At 56.4% G+C, this 23,244-nt stretch overlaps 2 protein-coding genes across 2 annotated transcripts; both read right to left on the reverse strand.

The window, feature by feature from the left end:
• Positions 1-11,976: 11,976 nt before the first annotated feature.
• Positions 11,977-18,433, reverse strand: LOC119711707 (ras-related protein Rab-11A-like). The gene is made up of 5 exons (XM_038162184.1): positions 18,319-18,433; positions 13,888-14,083; positions 13,620-13,813; positions 13,462-13,542; positions 11,977-13,235 (listed from the first exon to the last, which is right to left on the reverse strand). Exons 1-5 carry the CDS (start codon positions 18,356-18,358, stop codon positions 13,096-13,098), a joined length of 651 nt encoding a protein of 216 aa, XP_038018112.1. The 5' UTR covers positions 18,359-18,433; the 3' UTR covers positions 11,977-13,095.
• A 1,609-nt stretch (positions 18,434-20,042) lies between these two features.
• Positions 20,043-23,126, reverse strand: RAB25 (RAB25, member RAS oncogene family). The gene is made up of 5 exons (XM_038161887.1): positions 22,700-23,126; positions 21,617-21,812; positions 21,317-21,510; positions 21,075-21,155; positions 20,043-20,337 (listed from the first exon to the last, which is right to left on the reverse strand). The coding sequence occupies exons 1-5, from the start codon at positions 22,737-22,739 to the stop codon at positions 20,207-20,209; spliced, it is 642 nt and encodes a 213-aa protein (XP_038017815.1). The 5' UTR covers positions 22,740-23,126; the 3' UTR covers positions 20,043-20,206.
• Between the last annotated feature and the right edge of the window lie 118 nt (positions 23,127-23,244).

Consider the following 23,244-nt stretch of genomic DNA (forward strand, 5'->3'; position numbering starts at 1 on the left):
TTTTTTCTAAAAAAAACCCGAACAAAAAAAAAAACACAAAAAAAAAAGAAAATCAAAAAAAGAAGGTGAAGAAACAAAAACGACGCCAGTGAAACTGAAGAAGGTTTGGAAGAACCTACTGGGATCACACCAGGCGACGAGCATTTATTTTGTTATTCTGAGCCACCGCGGAGTCTGGAACTTTGTTCTTTTTTCCTTATCCGAGCAGGGATTTGTTCATCAGTCCGATCAGGAGTCACTAACAGGGTATTTCCAACGCATTCCCGAGTTCCCGTCCACGGGGGGAGTGCATCGACTTCCACGTTTCTGTAGGTCACTCTTCATTCTCTTCCTCCAAGTGATGCCAGCTGCAGCTACACACACACACACCACACACATACAGAGAACATTGTGCTTTTCTTTTCTTAAAAAAAACCATACCTACTGCACCAAAACCTAAGAGAGACGATCATGCAATACAGGCAAATGAGCCCATAGGAAACCAACATGCATCCCAACAGAGAGCAAAAAAAAAAAAACCCCCCGAGTTTATAGAGATAATTTTGTTGTCGTCGTTTTTAAACTGGACCAAAACTTTTGTTACCCAAACCAAGTAGGGGAAAAAAAAACAAAAAACAAAAAAAAACAAAAAAGAAGAAAAAGTATTTCTTTATGGACCAAAACCTCTTCAGCTGTCCTTTTCCTGGATCTTCCTGAGGTTGGCCACTTTTATATATTATATTTTTTTCAGAACGAAACAAAACAGAAAAAAAAAAATTGCCTTGTCGAACATACTTTAATCATTTCAAGACTCCTGGTTTTGTTAAATGAGATACTTTAAAACCATTGGGAAGTGGGAGAGGATGGGCTTCGGATCTGGCTCCCGTGCCAACGCATGCAAGGTGCAGGCCAGCACCTTCACTCCATCAGGTTTGTTCAGCTGGTCTGTGGATGCCAAAATGCTGTGATGTTAAAAATGTGTTGGATTGACCTATTGAGTACCAGTACACCCAGCTAGAAATATATGTGTGTATATATATATATAGGCACTTAATTAATCAAGCACCTATATATATATATATGTGTGTATATAAACCCATATATATGATTTTTCTCCCACTACCACCACTTCCCCATTTCCTACCCCTCAACTTCTGCTCACAGATCCTGGACCCTGATTTAGAACTGAACCAGCAAGTTTCCCAACTTGACAGAGACAGTTCTAACATCAAAAAAAAAAAAAAAAACCAAACCAAACCAAACAAGCAAAAAAAAAATCACCTGAGATTTTTTATTCCCTTCAGTTACAGGAGACTTTCTTTTCATCGTGGTAATGTTCCTGGGAACGTCCTCCCTTCTGCTTGGTTTGCTGCCTCTTGCTCCCAGTTGCTGCCTGTGCCCCTGGCATGGCAGGCTCAGGCCAGCCCTGGCTGCAGCCACTGAGGGGGCTGAGCTCTCTGTGCCGGGGCAGGTGCTGCTGGTGCTCTGTGCTGATAAAGATCCTCACTTTTGATCTTCAGATACCACTTGGAGGGTTTGAAACGATGGTGGGATGACGGGATGCCTCCACTGTTTTGCATCGACGGTAATATATTCCGTAGGGGCAGACTGGACGGGTGGACAATGTTCCCAGGCTGTAGTGGATGCTGATGTTTTGGAAACAGTAAAGACAGAAGAAACAGTGCCGTGCTAACACCGTCAGGCAGGATTGGTACTCCCCTCCTCCCCAGAGCTCTAGGAAATCCCTGGCCAGGGCGTTGTCCTGGTCCTTTCACACCAGGAGTGGGTTGGGATGCGAGCACTTCCTGGGGGAAGTGTTTTGCACCCTCTGGTGTGGGGCCTGTAGGGCTCTGGATGAACCCCCAGAGCCCCCATGTCCCGAGTCGTCCTGGGGCGCAGCCGTCCCTCCCCGTGGCAGCGCGGCCTCAAGCAAAGGAGCCCCGGCCAGCACTGGCCACATCCTTCCTAAAAACGGACCCATTCTCGCTCCAAATCTGGCCTCAGTTTGGTCCCAGTTAAGGGAAGGGAAGGGCGGGGAGAGGGGGGACACGGCTGTTCTCTGGGAACCTCTCACCTCCTCCATCCTGCCCTGCCCTCCCCGCGCCAGGGCCGTATTTTACCCGTTCATCAACGCAGGATTCTCCCGCTGATGTCGAGAGAGCGGTGGAAGCACGAGCTGGGGAGGGGGTGGGGGGGTGTCGGGGGTGGGCAGGGGGCTCAGCCACCCTTCGGAGGGGCGTTCAGAGACGTAGGGGTTGGTGCTGGAGGGGCTGAGCTGGACGCCGCTGTGTTAGTGAGTGAGTAGTCGTTCTTGGCCGAGTGGAGTCTGTTCGTGGTGATGTGAGCAAGTTCTTGATCGATGTCTTTATTTGATGCCAGGTTGTGAAGAGGTGGGTGGGAGCGGGGAGGGGGGGAAGGAGACCCCTGTGTTGGGGACCCTGGGGTGGGGGGGACCTGTTCTAGCACTGACTGTAGGGGGTGGGGAATGGGGAGGGTGCAAGGGGCTCGCCTCTGCTCCTTGTACCTCCTCCCCCACCTCGACAAGCGAAAACGATGTAAAAGCCTCCTGCATGCTGAAAAAAAAAAAAAAATGTTAGAGAAAAAAGACAAAACCCCCTTTCTTTAAAAAAAAAAAAAAAGAAAAAAAAAAAAAGAAGGGAAAAAAAAAAGAAAAAAAAGAATCACAACCCAAACAAACGTCCAATGCTTGCTGTTAGGAACAGGAGTGGGGCTGTCCTGGGGGGGCTGCTCCTCTCTGCAGATGAGGTTCCTACTCAAGTCTCCAAGTTGGCCTTTAATAAAATCTTCAGTTCCAATAACCTTTATATATATATATATATATATACACATATATATATACATATACATATATATTAAAAAAAAAAAAAGCTTGATGTAGCAGTTCTAGTTTAAAATGAATAGAAGTATTTCGGCCCCTGTTTTATTTTGATTTTCCCCTGTCCCCTGCTTCCCGCTGTACCCCCCACCGACTCCATATTTTGATGTAGCAACTTTGGAAGAAAGAAAAAACAGGCGCTGTAAATGCACCGAGAGCTACCTCTGCCTCGAGTGGGGGCTGCAGGGAACTCGGGGGGCTCGGGCCTCTCCCTGGCACCCGTGGGGCACCCAGAGAGGGGCAGCCTGGGCCCTGCCTGTTGGCATCCATGGGGAGCCCGGTTGCAGGGCTTAAACAACAAATTTGCGTAATTTTTTTTTTTTCCTCTTTTTAAATATATGTATATATATTAAAAAAAAATCTTTAAAAAAAAAAAATAAAAACAAAAAACAAGAAAAATGCCCATGACCTTAACTATTTGCTCTGACTTGTATCTTCCTTGATAGGTGACTAAAAATGGCTTGTTGGTCTAATTCACCAGCAATAACGATAACTAAATACAGCCCCCTCCTCCTGCCCCCGTCCCTCTTCTGCAGCGCCCACCGAGCCGGGGCCTTGCACTTCTCCCCTTCCCTCCCACCACGAGGATGCCCTTGGTGACCCCTTCTTGCAGTGTGAACCACCTGGCCCGAACCTGGCTGGCTTCAGCTGCCCCCACGATCCCTCCCAGGCTTTTTTTGGGATAACCCTCTTAGGGTGCTGAAGCCGTGGGGACACCCCACTTGCTCCTGGGCTGGAGGGAGGCAGGTGGAACTGGGACCCCCATACGCCAAACCTTCCTCCCTCTGGATTAGGAGCAGCAGGACCCCTGTGGGAAGCCTGCTCCTGAGACCTCCACCCTGCAAAACCACATCCCACCAAAGCGGGGTGGGCTCCTGGGAGCGATGACAGGACGCGGGCACCTCCCGAGAGGGCCGGTGCCAGTGGGCTCTGCTGGTTTCCTTTCAGCCCAGCTGGGGAATGGGGACATCCCCGGGGTTTGCATCAGCCCCTGGGGCCGCTGGAGCCGGGGTGGGGACCGAGGTGACCCGTGCCGTGCCGTGTGAATGCTGGTGGTGGTGGTGGTCTTTGAGAGGCAGAGACACGAGGGCACAAGCAGTGGCACCGAGGGCAGGTGCCCAAATCCTGGGGCTGGGAGCAGAGAGGGCAGAGCTGCGCTGGAAGGCGCTGAGATGCTGGCAGGACGTGTCCAGGTCTGGGCAGGACATGTCCAGGTTTGTTCAGGACGTGTCCAGGTCCAGGCATGACATGTCCCAGTTTGTTCAGAACATGTCCAGGTTTGTTCAGGACGTGTCCAGGTTTGTTCAGGACCTGTCCAGGTTTGTTCAGGACGTGTCCATGTCTAGGCAGGACATGTCCAGGTTTGTTCAGAACATGCCCAGGTTTGTTCAGGACGTGTCCAGGTTTGTTCAGGACATGTTCAGGTCTAGGCATGACATGTCCCAGTTTGTTTAGGACGTGTCCAGGTTTGTTCAGGACATCTCCGTGTCTAGGCAGGACGTGTCCAGGTTTGTTCAGGACGTGTCCAGGTTTGTTCAGGACATGCCCAGGTTTGTTCAGGACGTGTCCAGGTTTGTTCAGGACGTGTCCATGTCTAGGCAGGACATGTCCAGGTTTGTTCAGAACATGTCCAGGTTTGTTCAGGATGTGTCCAGGTCCAGGCATGACATGTCCAGGTTTGTTTAGAACATGTTCAGGTTTGTTCAGGACGTGTCCAGGTCTAGGCATGACATGTCCCAGTTTGTTCAGAACATGTCCAGGTTTGTTCAGGACGTGTCCAGGTTTGTTCAGGACCTGTCCAGGTTTGTTCAGGACGTGTCCAGGTTTGTTCAGGACGTGTCCATGTCTAGGCAGGACATGTCCAGGTTTGTTCAGAACATGTCCAGGTTTGTTCAGGACGTGTCCAGGTTTGTTCAGGATGTGTCCAGGTCCAGGCATGACATGTCCCAGTTTGTTCAGAACATGTCCAGGTTTGTTCAGGACGTGTCCAGGTTTGTTCAGGACGTGTCCAGGTTTGTTCAGGACCTGTCCAGGTTTGTTCAGGACGTGTCCAGGTCCGGGCAGGCTCAGCCCCACGGCTGCACAGAGGGGCTGTAGCGGGGTGTGCTCCCAGTTCAGCCCTGGGATTTCCACTCGTGCTTTGCCAAAGCGGTGCCAGCTTCGGCACCGGCTACGAACGAGGAGCGAGGGCTTGGGCTGTGCTGGGTTTGGGACTCATCCTGCCGGTTTTCCTTGTGGATGGGGCCTCCTGGATGGAAGGGCTGTGGGAGGAGGGCTCCCTGGTGCCGTGTCCCCAAAGCTGCGTTCTGGGCCGGTGTTTGAGAGCTGCCAGGGGGGGACAGCGCCTGCTGGACGAGGGGGAGCGGGTGACAAACGTAACAAAGGGAAACGGAGGGATAAAGTAATATCATGCTGTGATGTCATCCTCATCGACATAAATTATGTAGAGAATAGTGTGTATTATAATGCGTAACAAAAGAAAGAAAAAAAAGAACCAAAATTGGATTTATAGTTAATGAGGAGATACTATAAAAATATCTTGTCCTAGCTCCCATTTGCAAAAGTATTTTTCAGCTGGAGGGATATCTATTATTTTTTTCTCTTTTCTTTCTTTCTTAAAAAAAATTAATAATCTTCATACATACAAAGGCTCAGACTGTTAATATTGTTAACCTCTGAAATCAAAATACTCCAACCTGTTTTGTTTGGTGTTTGAAGGGTTTATTTTGATGCATTTCCTGGTGTTTTTTAAAGAGAGAGAGAGGAGGGAAAAAAAATTAAGATTTTAAAATTAGAACATTTCTTTATAATTTAATATTCTATTTTAATAAATGCATTTATTACATGTAAATGTAGCAAGGAACTGGGCTAATAAAAATACTTTTTATTAGGTAATTTATTATAAGAAAAAAGGATATTTTATTTTATGATAAAGTGATCCTTAAAAGTTTAGAAGGTTTAGAATATATGTAGGTTAAAAAATACATTTGTATCCAGAGTATTGCTTAAAAAGTGTTTTTAATATATGTTTCATTTTTCGTGTGTGCGTGTGTGTATGTAAAGGTGATAGTTATGGTGCAGATAGCCCTTTCCGCAAATAAGAAATTAACACAGTTGGATGTATTTAAACAAACAAAAAAAAAAAAGATTTAAAAAAAAAAAAAAAGGTAATTAAAAACAGAGAAGTAGAAGAGAAAAACCACTATGAACCCAAGGCTGTGCCCCCATCCTGTGGCTGCTCCATCTGGGAGCCCCCTTGGAAAGGGTCGAGGTCTGGGTGGATTTTGGCTCTGGGGCAGTCTTTGGGTGGCATCCCCCCCTCACCGGCCCTGGCGCTGCTGTGGCACGCAGGAAGCTGTGGCACAGCCCTCCCTGGGCACCCTGAGCATCCCTCCCGGGCTCCCACCCAACCCCACCCGCCTCCCGCGCTGAGGAGCAGCGTTTGCTCCTCCTGGAGCTTGTGGAGAGCTGGGTGCTGGCAGGGCAAAGCTGGCACTGCCAGCTCCTGCCCTCCTCCTCCTCGTTGCCAGCGCTGCCAGCCTGATCCCATCCCGGGGCGCCAGAGGAGTTTTGTCCTGGTCTGGTTGCAAAAACCCCTGGGTAATGCCAGGATTTGTGGTGCTTTCCACAGCCTTGCAGCCAGGACTGGCGCTGGTGGCCACTGCTGGCGCAGACACGCTCGCGGGGGCTCTGGGTGGTCTCTGGTGCCCCCCCCTTAGGCTCTGGCTCCGTCTCGTCCTGTGCTGGGTGGCTTGCAGGGACGGGAGGGTTTGGTGGCACTGTTCAGGCCTGGCAGGGTGTTCTCAGATCATTCCTTTGGAGCCTGTGCCGCCCCAGAGCCGCGCGCTCGTCGTGGTGCTTTGAGCAGCTCACGCAGAGCTCCCGGCCAGCTCCAGCCCACCCTGGGTGGGAAGGGGTCACCCCATCTGCTCCCCAAGGCAGGGTGGGCACAGCTCCTGCTGGACACCCATTGCAGGGACAGCCGGAGCAGCGGGAGCGCCCCTGGCTGGGTTCTGAGCTTCCGTGAAGGCAGGAGAGCACTTCAGCGTGGCTCCAGCACACCCTGAAGTGTTTCACAGGATCTTGTCCCAGGGCTTCTTCAGGGGTGTGCTGAGCAGCCACCACCTCCCTGTGGGATGGGGAGAGGGGGAAGTCTGTCCCCCTCCCACCCCAAATCCAGCCCGTGCTCCCCCTCCCAAAGCAGCAGGATGGCGGGGTGATGTTTCTGCTCTGTTGCCTTTCAAAGAAGCATTTAAAAATAAGATTTTTTTGGGGTTTTTTTTCTGTTTGTTTGTTTGTTTGTTTGTTTTTAACCAAAAATGAGAGAAAAAAAAAAAAGAAAGGTTTGCGTTGATGGGTATTAAAAAAAAATGTTAATAATAATAAACACTCAAATTTATTTCATATAATCCTAGAGTAAAGATTAAAAAAAAATTAACTAGTTCAAATAGTAGATGCTATCCATATTGTTTAATCTATAGTAGATCCAAGTGATCCCAGACAGAGCAGAATGTAAAATAAACTTGTGAACACGATCATTGTTAACTTCCCCGGGAATTCCATCTTTTTTTGGTACTATTTTTCTGAAGCAAACAAATAAATGACCGAAAGCCTAACAAAATAACAACCACCAACTGGTACCTTCTGTCAATCAAAGTCCTGAAGTTATTTTTATAGAGGGGAAAAAAAAAAAGACAAAAAAAAAAAAAAAAGGGATCTAATAATATGTATTTTTTTAAAAAGATACGTTTGGGGGTTTATGTTGCTTTTTTAATAAAAATAGACAGATTTGGCTAGTCATGGAACAAAATAAGGAAGTTTTAGGCCATTAATTTTTGCCTTATTCTGACTTCCAGCCTTGGGCTTGGAGCAGGAAATTGCAGAAAAATCTTCAAAGTTGCTGTTACTTTCCTTGGGCTGTTCTTGGTTTTTGAACTTCTCCAAGCACCAAAGGTGTGGGAAGATCCTGGGCTGGGCAGCTGGGACCATCCCAGGTGGGAAGGAGAAGGAAAGGAAGATTGGGTGATCTCCCCTCTGTAAGGTGACGGACAGAGCTCGAAGGCAGCGAGGTGCCAGGCGGAGGCTCTGCCCTTGCGCTGGGCAGCGTCAGGGCATTAGGGTTGCTTTGTTCCCTCTTTGTTTTCTTTCTTTTTCTTGGTCCCTCTCTCGCCCCGGCGGCGTTGCGCCGGGAGATGCCATGCACCTCGAGATGAGCTCGCTTGCTTCGCTCGTGGCGTCCTCCAGGAGGTTCCGTTTGTCGGGTGTTCCTTTGCTTGGCCTCCAGACATCAGCTTGGAGCTGCGGGGTGACACGTTTGGAAAAGCCCCTGCTGGCCCCAGAGGGCCACAAGATCCCCGATCCCGCAGCTTTGCTTCCTGGCAGCTGCCCCTGCCGCTGTCCTGCTCACGGGACAGCGACACTCGTGGCACACGCCTGGGTTTTGGCTGCAGGGGCACGGAGGAGGCTGAAGGCTGTTCTTAGCCAGCACAGCGTGTTGGCTACGGATGGATCTGAGTCCCTGCAGCGCCGAGAGCGGGAGCGAGGGCTCCTGGAGCTGGCAGCTGCGATGGCAGACCCGCTCTGAGCGCTGCAGGGCAGGGCAGGACGTGCCCCATGCCCCTGCCAGCTGCTCCGTTCGTTCCAGAGAGAGACCAGCCCTTCTCTCTGGAGTACTGGTGATGCTTTTCACTGCACCAAAAGGAGAGAACTCAGAAAGAAACACCCAAGGGGCAACGCTGTCGTTAGCAAAGCCGAGTGCCGCAAAGAAAACACCCTTGGAAGTTTTTCCCTCTGGGTTTAGCCTTTGCTCCTCTCCTCCGAGTTGTGGCTCAGCTGTAGCAAACCCACGGATCTCCCACAGCTCGGGAGCATCCACAGATGCCTTCGAGAAGCGCGGCGGCCGCCCCTCGCTCCCTGCCTGCCTCGGGGGGCTGGGGTAGCCTCTACCAGCATTCATCACTCAGCAAAGCCATGCAATAGGTCAGGACAGGAATGAAGACAGTTCTCATTCGGTTTCTGCATATAAATAGCACTGTGAATCTGAGATCCCTCCCCGGGAGCCTCCTCGGTTGCTGGGGCATTTCGGGAAGCAGGCCACGACGGCTCCTGCTCTTCTGGGGGGTTCATGCTCGGTGAATCCAGCGCCTGGTCCTTCCCTGCCGGGGCGGCGGGGCGGCCTGTTTGCTCTTTCCGTTTTGTTTTACCTCATTTTTATTCTTTTTTTTTGGTTTTATTTGATACTTGAAGAAGCGTCAGTGGTGGACATTGTGCAGTGGTGCCCTGGGCTGGAGAGTGGATGCACTTTATCGTCACTCGTGGGTCCCATCCCACCCGTGCGAGCCCCAGCAAGGTGTCCTTGGTGGCAGCAGAGCCAGCACGGGGGCTGGTTCTTCCAAAACCCCTTCTAGGATGTTAGGGAGCAATCTCTGTGTTTTAGCGTGGGTTTTCACATCCTGTAGAAACTTGAAGTCGTGTTCTGCTGTCAGTTGACCCGGTGAAAAATTCCGGCTGGGATTGTGCTAGGCAGACTTCGGTGTGCCCGTGCCGTGCCAGCAGGAGACAGCAGAGGTTGGGCAGCTCCCGCCTCCCTCCCGTGTGATTCCCCATTCCAGTGGGTTGCTCTACTGGAATCTGGAGTCACTGCAGCCCTGGCAGGCTGCAGCATCCCTGCTGGATCTGCTCCAGCAGCGCTTCGGGGCTGCTAATGGAGCAAATTGAAAGTCACCCCCAGTAAAGTGACACTAATGTAAAATCTGGAGTAGTTCCACTACTGTCTGTGCGAAAATGAAGTCCCTCTCCGAAGGTGGCACCGGGTTGCTGACAGCAGGATGTGCTTTTTGGGCTTACGATGATGCTTTTGAACCAACTTGCAGAGACACGGAGTCGTGAGATGTAGCAGCGTGCTCTGGCCTTTGAGATCTGCTCTTGGCTCCCAGGGGCTGGGGCACAAGACGTGGTCACAGGCTGTTTTGCTTCTCTGTGAAACCATCAGCATTCTTCTTCCCTTTTTCTTTATGAATTCTGCTCAAGAGAATCATAAGAAAAAAGGGGGGAAAAGCCCAGGGGCTGGATCCTGTTTTGCAGTATGGGATTTGCTCCTGAGTTAGAAAGCAGTGTTAAGCAAACTTGAAAGGCGATGGGCAGGAGGGCTGGCAGGTCTGGCAGCGCTGCGGAGCCTCTGATCCCAGCCCCAGGCAAGCCAAGGAAATCCCCAGGGATGCCCAGAGCATCCCTCAGCTGCAGCAGAGGACTTCCTCAGGCTCTGCCCTGCTATCAAAGAGACCCAGGCTCCGGTTGCTGCCCCGGGACTCTGGCAGAGCAGCTCCGGTGGGATTTCCCACACCCCAAGGCATGGGGTCCCTGCAGCAGCCGGTGTCCCCCACGGCCACCCGGGCCAGCACAGCCCTCCCCAGCCCTTCAGGGCTTTGCTTGCACAGCCTCCCCTCGGCTTCCTCTCCTCAGACTGATGCACAGGCGGGCGTGTGCCCGCTCTCCCTCGGCTCTGGGGCGCTGGCACACGCTCCTGCCCCACGCTTCTCCCACCTCATGCTGAGCCAGCTGGCCATGACTCCGTGGCCCTTCCATTGAAAGTCCATTCCCTGTTATTTTGTGCTTTTTTTTTTGTGTTTTTTTTATTTTTTTTTTCCTCTTTTAACATCATAGGAAACCTGTAGTCGGGATTGTTACTATTGGAAACCGATCACATGTTCCATCCAGGTATTTTCATCTCTCTGGCGCAAAAATAAAGGCCTGAGAGAGAGAGAGAGAGAGAGAGAGATATAACCGAACATAGAAGTAGAGTTAGGCTTGTTGTCTGAGTTTTTGAGGCATATAGTATAATGGGAGAAGGAAAAAAAAAATTAAAATAAAATAAAATTAAAATAATGATGTTGCACAACTTGTAGAAAACAAAGAAGGGAAAGGGTTAATGTATTAAATGTGCTAAATTACATTAAGAACTTAATTTTATTAAAGTATTATTACTTAAGAAACTTGGTCTCTGCTCTTGATTTGTGTCTGTTCATGCTTTAGGAAGGGCCAGGAGCAGTGGCTGGGAACAAGGTCCTGCTGGGCTGAGTTCCAGGGCAGTGGGGCAGTGGGGCTGGACCTCCCTCTGCCACCCCTCCTGTGCCTCCCACCAGTCCCATGCTTTTGGCAGCACTTCTTGGGGTTCATCAAAGCCCTTGTGGGGTGATGAGCCTCCCGAGGCAGCTGCTTCTCCCAGAGCTGGGGCTAGCGGGTCCCGTGTCTGTGAGCCACATTTCACCCTTCCCACTTCTTCATCCCGGCAGAAAACACCCAAAAACCGCAAAGCCTGGACCAGAACTGAGGTGCCGAGCCCAAAAGTGCCTCTGTAAGCCTAAATGAACTCACCACCCCCTGTGTCCCTGCCGGTGCCTGGCTGGTGGCACATCTGATGGCAGTGAGGCCCGAGGGACACCTGGCCCAGCCCTGTCCCTTTGAGGAGCAGCATCCGTCCCCCACATGCCCACCCCTCCAGCCGGCGGGGCTGACATCACCTCTTGGCACCGTGCTTTGCTGTGGGCAGATGGCGTGGGAGGAGGTGGTGCTTGGCACTTCCTGCACGTTTCCAGGGCTTTTCCAGCTGAGGTGGGCATGGGGTAAAGCCCGTGGGGCCACCATTCCCCTGGGGACAGCCGCCAGCTCTGCAGTCAGACCCAGGGGATCACAGAGAATGGCTCTGGCCAGCTCAGGGATCAGGCTGCCTCCGGAGGGGGCAGTGCCAGGGTGTAGGGACACAGTGCCAGGGGGCTGGAGCCGAGGTTAAGGGGCTGCCAGGGCTGGGCTGGCTGCACTGGGTGGATAAAAAGGGGCTCCCGTGCAGCGTGGCTGCTTCTGCACCCCGTTTGTGCATCCCTGCACTGCCCTGGGCCAGCAGCAGGATCCCGCCTGTTCTAATCCTGAATTTCAAGCTCTCCCCTCTGGCCTCCCAGCAGGACACCCCTTGCCCAGGATACAGTCACACCTTCCTCCCAGCCCTCCTCCTCCTCCTCATCCTTCATTGCCTGTGGGTGCTTCCCAGCTGCCCCCGTGGGGCTGGCACTGCTCGTGCCTCAAGGAGAGACCAGGCAGAGAGAGAAAAGGCTTCCACAGCAGCTTTATTTGGGGATTCTGCCTCAATTTCTGTTTCATCGACAAATCACGCCCCAAGGGGGAGCCGTGGCCTGGGTCCTGCTGGCACAGCCAAGTGAGATGCAGAGACTGGGGGCAGCTGTGGAGAGAAAGATCCCCCCAAAACCCCACGAGACAGGGGCCACGCTCCCAGTCTGGGGTAAATCGGGCAGGCATTCCCACCTGCACCCCCTCGATTGCCCCCTGCCAGTCACCCCGACAGCAGCAGGGGCCTGGCTCAGTCTGTCCCAGCGTCCTGGGTGATGCCCACCCTGGGGAGTGGCCGCTCCCCCAGGCAGGGGACAAGGCCACTGTCACCCCGCTGCTGCAGCAGGCACTCCATCCAGCGGTGGCCTGTCCCCAGGCTGGGCCCTGCAGCCACCAGCCAAACACGGGAGCAGGGAAGGGCTCCGGGGGGACCTTGAGGGGGTCCCCAGCGCTGACCCTGCCTCCCACCCAGGGAGCTGTGTAGAGGGACCACGTGCCTACCCTCGGCACCTCATCCCTGCCTCACCCCATCCCTGGTGTCCCCCTGTCCCCTCCTCGGGGCTTCCCAAAGGCCCCCCAGCCCGTGCTCCCGTCTCTTTCCATGGAAGGGTCACGGCTTTTCCCTTTGCTGGGGTCACAACACAAAAACAGTGTCACCCCCCACACCCCTCCCCGGGTGGCCCCAGCAGCACCCAGAGGCACCCCCAGCTCTCGGTGCTGCAGGGACAGGGGGACAGGCCACATCACTGCTGGCTCCAGCCGGCAGCAGAAGGATGTCCCAGTGTCCCCACCCACCCCCCAGGGCTGCATCACCCAACAGGGACTCACCGTGTTGGGGCTTGTGCAGTGCCACCCAGCCACCCAGTGACTGTGCCTGCAGGGCTAGAGGGAGCGGGGACACAGGGGGTGGCATGCCCCCAACCTTGGGGAGGAGAGGGGAGACACCCCGATGCTTTGCCTCCCCCCCCGTTTTCGTTGGTCCTACATAAACACAGGCAGGGTGAGGGTGCACACAACGGCAGCCAGGGCTCGCTGCCCTGCTCACGGGACACGACGCCACCATGTGCCGGGGGGGGTCACGCTGGGGGCAGCCCAGGGGCTCAGATGTTCTGGCAGCAGGGCGCCTGCCTGCCCTCCTGCTGCGTGGGCAGCACCTGGATGGGCTCAATGGAGGTGGAGGGGCCGAACTCGGACTCGGGCTGTCCCGCCATCTGCCTCTGCGACACGATGCGGTAGATCTCTGCCAGCAGAGAGAGGGGGAGCGAGGAAGTTCTTGAGGTAAGTATTTCAGGGCGGGATCTGCTCCCTCCACAAACACACAGCTCCAGGGGGGCAAACGCCCGCCTCTCCCCACGCAGGGGAGCACGATTCCAACCCAGACCCCCCTCCCCAGGGGTGTTCTGAGAGGACACAACGTCCAAAGCCATCTCTACTCCTGTCCCTCCCTTCCCTGGTTGCCCCCTTACCCGAGAGGATGTTGTGGAAAGCCGTCTCCACGTTGGTGGAATCCAGAGCAGACGTCTCGAGGAAGGACAGCCCGTTCTTCTCTGCAAGAACAGCGCGAGCTCAGGAGCTCCAGCCAGCTGGGATGGGACTGGACGGGACGGGATGGGGGGGAAGATACCTGCGAAGCTCCTGGCCTCGTCGGTGGGCACAGCCCGCAGGTGCCGCAGGTCGCTCTTGTTGCCCACCAGCATGATGACAATGTTGGCATCAGCGTGGTCCTGCAGCTCCTTCAGCCAGCGCTCCGCGTTCTCGTACGTCAGGTACTTGGCGATGTCATAGACCAGCAGAGCTCCCACTGCCCCTCGGTAGTACCTGGGGGACAGGGAGGGGACAGGCTCACAGCAGGGCCCCGGGCAAGGGCCCCGGGCCGGGAGCGGGAAACTCACGCGGAGGTGATGGCGCGGTAGCGCTCCTGCCCGGCCGTGTCCCAGATCTGAGCCTTCACCGTCTTGTTGTCCACCTGGATGCTCCTCGTGGCAAACTCCACGCCGATGGTGCTCTTGCTCTCCAGGTTGAACTCGTTGCGGGTGAAGCGCGACAGCAGGTTGCTCTTGCCCACCCCCGAGTCCCCGATGAGCACGACTGGGTGGGCACAAACACGGCGTCAGCTCCCCCGGGCACCCAGGAAAGGCACCCATCCCACAGCCTGGCAGGGATGGGAATCCTCACACCTATCCCCCCTTCCAGACCCCACCTCCACCTCATCCAGGGGGAGCTGACAGGCGAGGGCTGAAGTTGAGGGGTGAAGCTCACAGGTGAGGGCTGAAGTTGAGGGGTGAAGCTCACAGGCGAGGGCTGAAGTTGAGGGGCGAAGCTCACAGGTGAGGGCTGAAGTTGGGGGTGAAGCTGACAGGTGAGGGCTGAAATTGGGGGGTGAAGCTCACAGGTGAGGGCTGAAGTTGGGGGTGAAGCTGACAGGTGAGGGCTGAAGTTGGGGGTGAAGCTGACAGGTGAGGGCTGAAGTTGGGGGCTGAAGCTGACAGGTGAGGGCTAAAGTTGAGGGGTGAAGCTCACAGGTGAGGGCTGAAATTGGGGGATGAAGTTCACAGGTGAGGGCTGAAGTTGGGGGCTGAAGCTGACAGGTGAGGGCTGAAGTTGAGGGGTGAAGCTCACAGGTGAGTGCCTCCACTCCTCCCAGCAGCATCCCTGCTGCCTGTAAATACCCCTTGAGAAAATCCCTGCCACCGCTGGGAAGCTACCAGAAGTTTCTGTCCCTGGGGGATGGGAAAGCACCAAATGCACTGATGTACCCAAAACGGGCAGAAAAGCAGGGTCAGGACTGTGCAGGGAGAGCCAGGCCAGAGCCAGGCAGAGCTGGGGCTCCTCCTGCCAACCCTGTGTGCCCTCCAGCCCGGAGGGCACACCGGAGGACTTGAAGACATGGTTTGAAAGGAAGCATCCTCCTCTGCTGCTGCCGGGAAGTCCCTGGGTGTGGGTTAAACGCATTTTGTGCCTGTCCCAGATCGGGCTGGTTCCTGTAAAACCTGGTGAAACAGGCTCTGGGGAGCTTTATCACACACCTCCCCAGTCAAGTTTGTTGAGTTTATGACTCAACAGGTTTTGGTTTTTATTTTTTGCGTTATTTTCAATCCCTTCACTGCCTATCCTGCTCATTCCCCAGGTGCACTCAGACACTTCACCGCCCTGTGGGACATGTTCCCCACCAAACAGCCTGGTGGCAGGAAAAGCCAGCAGGGAGTGGAGCAGCTCTCAGGGATCCCCGAGGGAAGCTGGAAGAGCACTGCAGGCAGCCAGTGAATGAGGGAAGGGCAGCTCCTGCACTGCATCACAGCACGGTTGGGGTGCACGGGACTGTAAAGCCCATCTTGCTCCACCCTTGGTTCACTAGCCCAGGCTGCTCCAAGCCCTGTCCAGCCTGGCTTTGAACACATCCAGGGATGGGGCAGCCACAGCTTCTCTGGGCACCCGTGCCAGGGCCTCCCCACCCTCACAGGGAAGAATTCCTTCCCAATATCCCATCTAACCCCGTATTCCCCCTCATCCTGTCCCTTCAGGCCCTTGTCCAAAGTCTGTCTTCAGCTCACTCGGAGCCCCTTTAGTCACTGGAAGGGGCTCTGAGGATTTCCCAGCACCTTTTCTTCTGCTGCCTGAATATCCCCAGCTCTCCCAGCCTGGCTCAGCCCTTGGAGCATCTCCGTGGCCTCCTCAACTTCTTCAAGGAGCCCCACGCCTTTCCTGTGCTGGGGGGGCCTCACCAAAGTGGAGCAGAGGGGCAGAATCTCCCCCTCACCCTTTTCCCAGCTGCCGGGGAGAGTTCTCACCTGCTGCCCACCACAGCAGCCTGGACTACCCTGGACAAGGCAGTAGGAAACGCAGGTCGGGCTCGCGATCGCTTTCCCAGCTTCAAAGTTTTGCCCTGAGCTCGGTTTTTAACCAACAGGAAATTGCTGCTTCCCCAGCCCAACTGCCACAATCCCCATCCTGGCAGGCTCTGGAGGGCTTCGGGCCACGCCAGGGATGCAGGCTGGGTGCTGCAGCCTGTGGGGGTGGTGAGCCCCATGTCCCTGAGCTTGAATGGCTCCAGGAGCTTGGAGCAGCATCCCCTACCCCAGGCACTAAAGCGTTTGACACTTTCTGTCCTCACTGCCATCCTCCACGTCTCCCTGCAGGGGTGGAAACAGCCTGGAGCTCCTCACAGGGCCCTCAAGGAAGGGTCTGAGGAGCAGCCATGCCCAGAGGGGCTCCTCAGCCATCCTGAGCCCCTCCAGCAGTACAGGAGGGGGGCCTTGCACAGCTGGAACGTGCATTGTGCTTTGCAACAAGTGATGCTCCCATTTCAGTGGAACTGGGGACAATGCTGCTTCCAGCTGTGACAATCTCCCTTTTCTCATGGGGGAGAGCTGCTGGACCCACCCAGCCCAGCTCCATGCCCCTGAACACTGCATTCCTCTTTTACTTTGCCCCTGCTTTGGAAGGGATGAGCTGCCCTCGCATTGAAAACTGAATTTTCCTACTTTTTTAAGGACTCCAGAGACCACTCTGAGACCCAGGAGGGGAATGAAGAGCCTGTGGTGAGCTGCTCCCAGCCCTGGCTCCTGTAGAATGACAGGGGATGGACAGACACACCAGGACCTCGTGCTGAAGGCCCCTCAGAGCCACGCAGCTGGCACAGCACGGGGTGGGAAGCACAGGACAAAGCAGCTGGGAGAGCTCCTGCCCGGGCATCCTACTCCAGGCACCACTCAGCATCAGAGTTTCCCCCACGCCAGGTGCCAGAGTAACTCCAGGCAGGAGGATTTTCCTGGGCAGCAGCCAGGGCAGGCGTGCGAGGAGCCGGGGGCTAGCAGCACATGGCTGGCTGGAATTACGTCCTGTCGGTGGCTAGGATTACTCGGGGCCTTGCGGGCAGGCCCGTGTGGGTAGGCTGACTCACAGCCACCCACCGGTGAGCTCACACCCTGGATTTTACGGCTCAGGAGGCTGCGGCGTTGCCAAGATGTCCCTTTGCTTCCCCAGCACCTGCTTTGGCCAGAGCAGAACGCAGGGAAGCATGGCGCGCACAGGGATGGGGGTGCCAGGCAGAAATGCCATCGTCGTGTCTCCCAAGAGCCTGTCCCTGTCCCCCACCCTGCCCGGGCACAGCAGTGAGGTCAGAGCATGGCCAGCAGCCGGGGAGCAGCACGCTTTCTCTCCTGGGGGAGATCCCTCAGCTCCCAGCTGTGCTCCCTTCACCCAGCACCGCAGAGCAGAGCACCCACGGGTGCTCAGGGGCTGACACAGCACCCACAGAGCCCCACGGACCAGCCCTCCCCAGCACCCTGCCATGGCCACAGCCACCCTGCCACCCTCCAGGGTGCTGTGCACTCCAGCTGGGGCTGCAGCCTTCCCCCAGGAGTCAAGAGCATCGGGACCACAAACCACGGGAGCAGCTCTAGCAAACCCTCTGACCATGGCAGCACTTCAGCCCCAGCCTCAGCAGCACCCACCCTCCTTCCCAGCACACTGGAGCACCACAACAAGCCCCCCCTTCCGTCCTGTGAACTGGGAATTGAGTGTTCTATCCCAGTACAAGCCCCACCGTGAACTGGGAGCTGAGTGTTCTATCCCAGTCCAAGCTCCCCTCCCTGTCCCATGAACTGGGAGCTGAGTGTTCTATCCCAGTCCAAGCTCCCCTCCCTGTCCCATGAACTGGGAATTGAGTGTTCTATCCCAGTCCAAGCTCCCCTCCCTGTCCCATGAACTGGGAATTGAGTGTTCTATCCCAGTCCAAGCCCCACCATGAACTGGGAGCTGAGTGTTCTATCCCAGTCCAAGCCCCACCATGAACTGGGAGCTGAGTGTTCTATCCCAGTCCAAGCCCCACCGTGAACTGGGAGCTGAGTGTTCTATCCCAGTCCAAGCTCCCCTCCCGTCCCTGACTCATGAACTGGGACCTGAGTTTTCTATCCCAGTCCAAGCCCCACCATGAACTGGGAGCTGAGTGTTCTATCCCAGTCCAAGCCTCACCATGAACTGGGAGCTGAGTGTTCTATCCCAGTCCAAACCCAGCTCCCTGTCCCATGAACTGGGAGCTGAGTGTTCTATCCCAGTCCAAGCCCCAGCATGAACTGGGAGCTGAGTGTTCTATCCCAGTCCAAGCCCCAGTGTGAACTGGGAGCTGAGTGTTCTATCCCAGTCCAAGCCCCAGCTCCCTGTCCCATGAACTGGGAGCTGAGTGTTCTATCCCAGTCCAAGCCCCAGCTCCCCATCCCGTGAACTGGGAGCTGAGTGTTCTATCCCAGTCCAAGCCCCAGCTCCCGTCCCGGCCGGGGGGTGCCGGCAGCGGGCTCGGACCGGGGCACGGCCAGCAGACCCACCTTTGAAGAGATAATCGTACTCATCGTCCTTGCCCCGCATCTCGCCCAGCACCGCAGCCCCGCTCCCTCCGGGCCAGCTGGGATTTCCGGGCCTCTCCCAGCCCTGGCAGGGGCTGTCCCCCGGCACCCATTGGCGGCCACAGCCTTTCCTGCTCCGCACCCATTGGCGGCCGGGGCCGCCCGTCACACCCAGGTGTGCTCACCTGGCCAGGTGAGGGGGGGCAGGGCCAGGCCAGCACCTGTGTGCGCTCCTGATGGGGACAGCGCGCCCCACGCGGAGCCGTGGGTGTGACACTGTCGGAACTCAGAATGTCCCGCAGACATTCTCGGACGTTCCAGACCCAGGTCAAAAGCATCTGAGACCCTGGCATGCAGCCAGAGACCCCTGTGGCTTTGAATCTGACCCATGGAACAATTTACCAACTTTGCAGGAAGAACAAGAAGTCACAAAAGTTCAGGTATTGTAGTAGAAGTAGTCACGAAGTGAAAGGAAGGATTTTTGAGTGCTGTACAGGGGGGTTTTAAGCCAAGGGGTCCAAGTTTTGTACATGGGAGTCAGGGGTTCTAAGATGGAGGGATTTGGGTGTGCCCTGTCCTCTTTCTTTCTCCTTCCTAGCCTCCATGTCTTTGGTGATGTTGGCACTCACAGATTGGTTTAGAGTAGAAAGTCACCATTCAATATAGATAGTAGGCATTGGGGAAAAGGTATAAACATGTAGTATGTAATATATGATATAAAAGATGGCACCAGCCCCTGGGAGGGCAGTGTGCCTTTGTCTGACCTGCTGAACGGGCCACAGCAGTTCAGGAGAAGAACCTTTAAGATAACCAACAATAAACTACCTTGAGACCAGACAACAGAAGACTACTGAGTCTTTCTTCGAAGGCACGGGTTGGAGGAGGGACTTTTCCATCTCTTGGGGTCACCTCAATCCGGGGGTGAAACCCCACATGACACGGAGCTGGGCTGGCACGTCGGGCGTGGTGCCAAGGGAAATCCAGTGAGGAGGAGGAGAATCCAGCGGGAATTATCCCGTTCGCGGGGGGTTTCAGATAACCGGCAGAGGCTGCGTCATCATTTGAACTGATAAAGTTCAAACAGGGGACCTAAACTGGGGAGGGGGCTCAGGGGGCATGGGTTTAGGGTGGGAGGGAGTGCAGGGGGCCATGGCATCGGGGGAGGAGGGGGCACAGGGGAGCCGTGGCATCCAGCTGGGCTGCTTTGGAGGCCACGATCTTCGGCACATTATGAAGGTGGGGACCACAGGGCGTCGACCACAATCACGCAGGAATTGCAGCTCACTAAACCTGCATTTCACAAGTCCTTTAATGATTGCGTCACGCCCCCGCTGGACACAGAGCTGCTCCCTGCCCCATGGCACCGGGCCCTGCTGGGACAGCCAAGGGCTGGGTGCTGCCACTTCACACCCTAGAGCAGTCCCTGGTGGGACAGACAGACAGACACCTGGGAGTCAGCCTCATCCTCAGTGCACGGCACAGGGTGGCCCTACACGAGCAACCCCAGGGCCAGAGGTAATCTGAGAGGCTCCTGCTGTTGGCATGATCCTGCCCAGAACCTACTGACTTCTTCCCCAGAGGTGCTTTCGGGGGTGTCCCGGTCATTTTGCCCTGCAGGTCCAGAAAGGCTGAAAACGGTGCGTGACAGTGGTGACGTTAATCAGGGCCCAGCAAAAATGCAACAGAGAGAGAAGAGCTCCTGGAACTGGGGCTTCTCACTGTTTATGGCAGAATTTGGCCCCCGTCCAGGCTGCTGCTCCCCACTGCACCAGGACAGGGGTGGCACTGCAGGCAGGGTGACACCAGGTTGTGTTGGTGGCCACTGGTGTGTCCCGAGGTTGTGGGGTTCCCTGGGGACTTCCTGGGGTGCTCAGAGGGCCACGCAGCACGGGCGCCTCTCTGCCTGCGCTGGGGCCGTGCTCGCAGGGCTCTCACTTGCGAGTGACACCGTGTTGCTTTGGCCGCTCCTCTGCTTCTGCTTCTGCACTTTGTGGAAGATTTCTGCAAAAGAAGAAGCGCCAGAGGGTCTGTGTGGCAGCCAAGGCTCCCTGGGGACAGCTTCAAGCCTGCAGCCCCCACTGCTCAGCGTGCTGGTGGCTCTCCTCCACCTCTACACAGCAGAGGGGTGACTCGAGGGGTGACAAGGGACAAGGCGTGCATCCCTGCGGCACTTGGGGAACACCCTGTGCTTGGCCCATTTCCTCTTGCCCAACCTGGGATTAGTGCTTCACCCTGCGCTGGGGCTGGCAGCTCGCTGGGCCGGGCTGGCTCAGCACGGCATGGCATGGAATAGCACGGCTCGGCACGGCTCAGCACGGCACGGCACACCTCACTGCCCGGATGCTGCTGGCTGCCACTGCTGGAGAGCTGCTCTTGCACTCCATCCCTGGCCCCCCAGGTCCCCACAGCCGGTTTGGCAGGATGCTGGAGACACCAAGTCATGAGCCCGGGACAACAGGAAGGAGACTGGAGATTACGGGGGAGAAGCAGCCCCTGGGGCTTCAGGGACGCCCAGGGGCCGTGAGAACAAAGCTGCGGGTGTGGGGAGTGAAACGCCCTGCACCAAAGGCTGAAAACCGAAGCAGACGGAAAGACAACACCAAAAGACCTCATGAAACTAGTCCCAAGTAGCTCAAGTGGAGCAGGGAGAGAAGTACTGCACATCATCTGCCCGACCCTGCATCCCTGGGAAAGGGACCCTGCAATGCCCTGCTGCACCACGGCACCAGTGCCTGTACCCTTCAGGATGGTCTCGAATGCTTCCTCAACATTGCTGGAGTCCAGTGCTGACGTCTCAACAAACAGCAGCCCGTTGTTGTCTGCAAGGAGAGGAGACCCCTGAGATGATGCAGCCCCCAGTGAGGACATGGCTCCAATCTGGAGCACTTTTAGAGGTGTCCAGGTGCCTGCACTGGTGCAGCTCCACGCTGTTGGGGAGGTCCTCAAGCCCCCAGCCCTGTGGCGGGGTGCCAGCCTGTACCTGCAAACATTTTTGCCTCCTCCATGGGCACCTCTCGAGCCTGTGCAAGGTCGGTCTTGTTGCCCACCAGCATGACAACGATGCTGGCCTCGGCATGGTCGTAGAGCTCCTTCAGCCAGCGGTCCACCACGTCGTACGTCTGGTGCTTGGTGATATCAAACACGACCAGGGCACCCACAGCCCCCCGGTAGTACCTGTGACAGAGCCCCACCATCATCCCACGCTCCAGGTTCCCCCCAGCATCCTCGCCCACGGGGCTGAAGCCGGGCCCCAGGAGAGGCAGGGGTTGGAGGTCCTTACGCGGAGGTGATGGCGCGGTAGCGCTCCAGCCCGGCCGTGTCCCAGATCTGAGCCTTGACCGCGGCGTCTCCCACCAGGATGGTGCGCGTGGAGAACTCCACGCCGATGGTGGTGCGGCTGTCGTGGTTGAACTCGTTGCGGGTAAAGCGAGAGAGCAGGTTTGTTTTCCCCACCCCAGACTCCCCGATCAGCACAACTGTGGAAGGAAGGAGAAATCCCACTGCGCTGCCCCAGCCACCAGCACGGGTTGCAGGGGCATCGCTCGCTGGCCGGTGACCCCAGACTGGTGGCAGAGGCTGGGCAGTGTGTGGGTTCAACCCCTGGTGGGGTCACTCCTTCAGCAAACAGGGTCCCCGTGGGAGCCCAGCTGTGCTCCCGAGTGCTGGTCAGGGGGGTCATGGCTACTGGCCTCTGGGCAGCAGGAGCAGGGCGAGGATGTTGGTGAGCCCTAGGTCACCCTGCTGCAGTGGGCACCCAGGACAGGTGGCACACCAGAGCCTGTCTGTCCCCACTTGCCCGAAGGGAGCTCTGAGCCCCAGCAGAGTCCAGCCAATAGCACCTGGCAGCGACCAGGAGGGCCCAAGGAGCTCAGAGCGGGAGGTGTGAGGCTGTGCCCCCATTTCTCCAGCTCAGCTTTGACCCCCGTGTCCTCTGCATGTGCCACCGGCCAGGTCACCACAGCAAGTGACTTTCCAATGCCCACTGCTCTCGGGGGTTACAGGCTCTCGTGGCATTTGTCTCACACACTCAGCCCCAGCTTTGAGCCCCCCTGTCCCGTAACAGCAATTTGCCTGGCACTGCACACCTTCAGCCTTGGGGTGAATCTGGATCTCCCCGGGTCTCTGTGGACCTTGCTGCTGCTCACCAGCCCTGGCTGGCCTCACTGATCGTGCCTGCCCCCCAGTCCCCCGACCCCTCCGTAGCTCCCGGTGCCCATCACAGCTGCAGGGAGAGTCAACAGCGTGCCAGCTCAGCACACAGCCGCCCGGGGGAAAGGGCACCCTCGTTCCCTCCCTGCAGCCCCTGGATTTCTGCTCTCCTCCTTTTGGGGAAGTGGGGGGGTGGAAGGAGCGCAGGACTCACCCTTGAAGACAAAGTTGTAGTCCTCCTCGGCGCTGCCCATGTCGCCCCGGCCGCCTGCCCTGCAGGGCCGCCCCGGTTTTCCTCTTCCCGCTGCCAAGCCCCGAGCAGCCCGCGGGGCTGGGCTCCCGGAGGCGCCGAGGGACGGAACGGAGCGAGCAAAGGCTCCTCTCGGCCGGGGAGCGAGGGGGCTCCGGGGAGCGGAGGCTCCGGGACGGCGGGGCGACAGAGGCCGAGCTGGCGACGGCGCGGCCGCTCGGCTCGAGGGGTGGGACCGGGTGTCGCAGCAGGTTGGGCAGGTAATGTCACCCCTGGGACCGTCACGGGGCGGCTGGAGGAGGAGCCAGGGCACGGTCCCGAGTGCGGGCAGGCTGGGGCGGCGGGAGCAGCACCGACAGCACCGACAGCACGGGCGGGGAGGCTGCGAGGGCAGCGCGGGCATCACGGCTGGGAGGGCATCACGGGCAGCACGGGCAGCACGGCTGGGAGGGCATCACGGGCAGCACAGCTGGGAGGGCATCACGGGCAGCACACCTGGGAGGGCATCA

Source organism: Motacilla alba, chromosome 25 (assembly GCF_015832195.1).
Source record: "Motacilla alba alba isolate MOTALB_02 chromosome 25, Motacilla_alba_V1.0_pri, whole genome shotgun sequence".
Taxonomy (NCBI): Eukaryota; Metazoa; Chordata; class Aves; order Passeriformes; family Motacillidae; genus Motacilla; species Motacilla alba.

Bases quoted from the DNA above. Each gene is read 5' to 3' on its own strand.
- LOC119711707 (XM_038162184.1), bottom strand. From the start codon at position 18,358: ATGCGGGGCAAGGACGATGAGTACGATTATCTCTTCAAAG. The intron at 14,084-18,318 runs GTGGGTCTGCTG...GTGCCCACCCAG, and splicing joins GTACGATTATCTCTTCAAAG to TCGTGCTCATCGGGGACTCG. The intron at 13,236-13,461 runs GTAAGGGGGCAA...CTCTGCTGGCAG, and splicing joins TTTCCACAACATCCTCTCGG to AGATCTACCGCATCGTGTCG.
- RAB25 (XM_038161887.1), bottom strand. From the start codon at position 22,739: ATGGGCAGCGCCGAGGAGGACTACAACTTTGTCTTCAAGG. The intron at 21,813-22,699 runs GTGAGTCCTGCG...TTCCTTCCACAG, and splicing joins CTACAACTTTGTCTTCAAGG to TTGTGCTGATCGGGGAGTCT. The intron at 21,511-21,616 runs GTAAGGACCTCC...GCTCTGTCACAG, and splicing joins TACCGCGCCATCACCTCCGC to GTACTACCGGGGGGCTGTGG.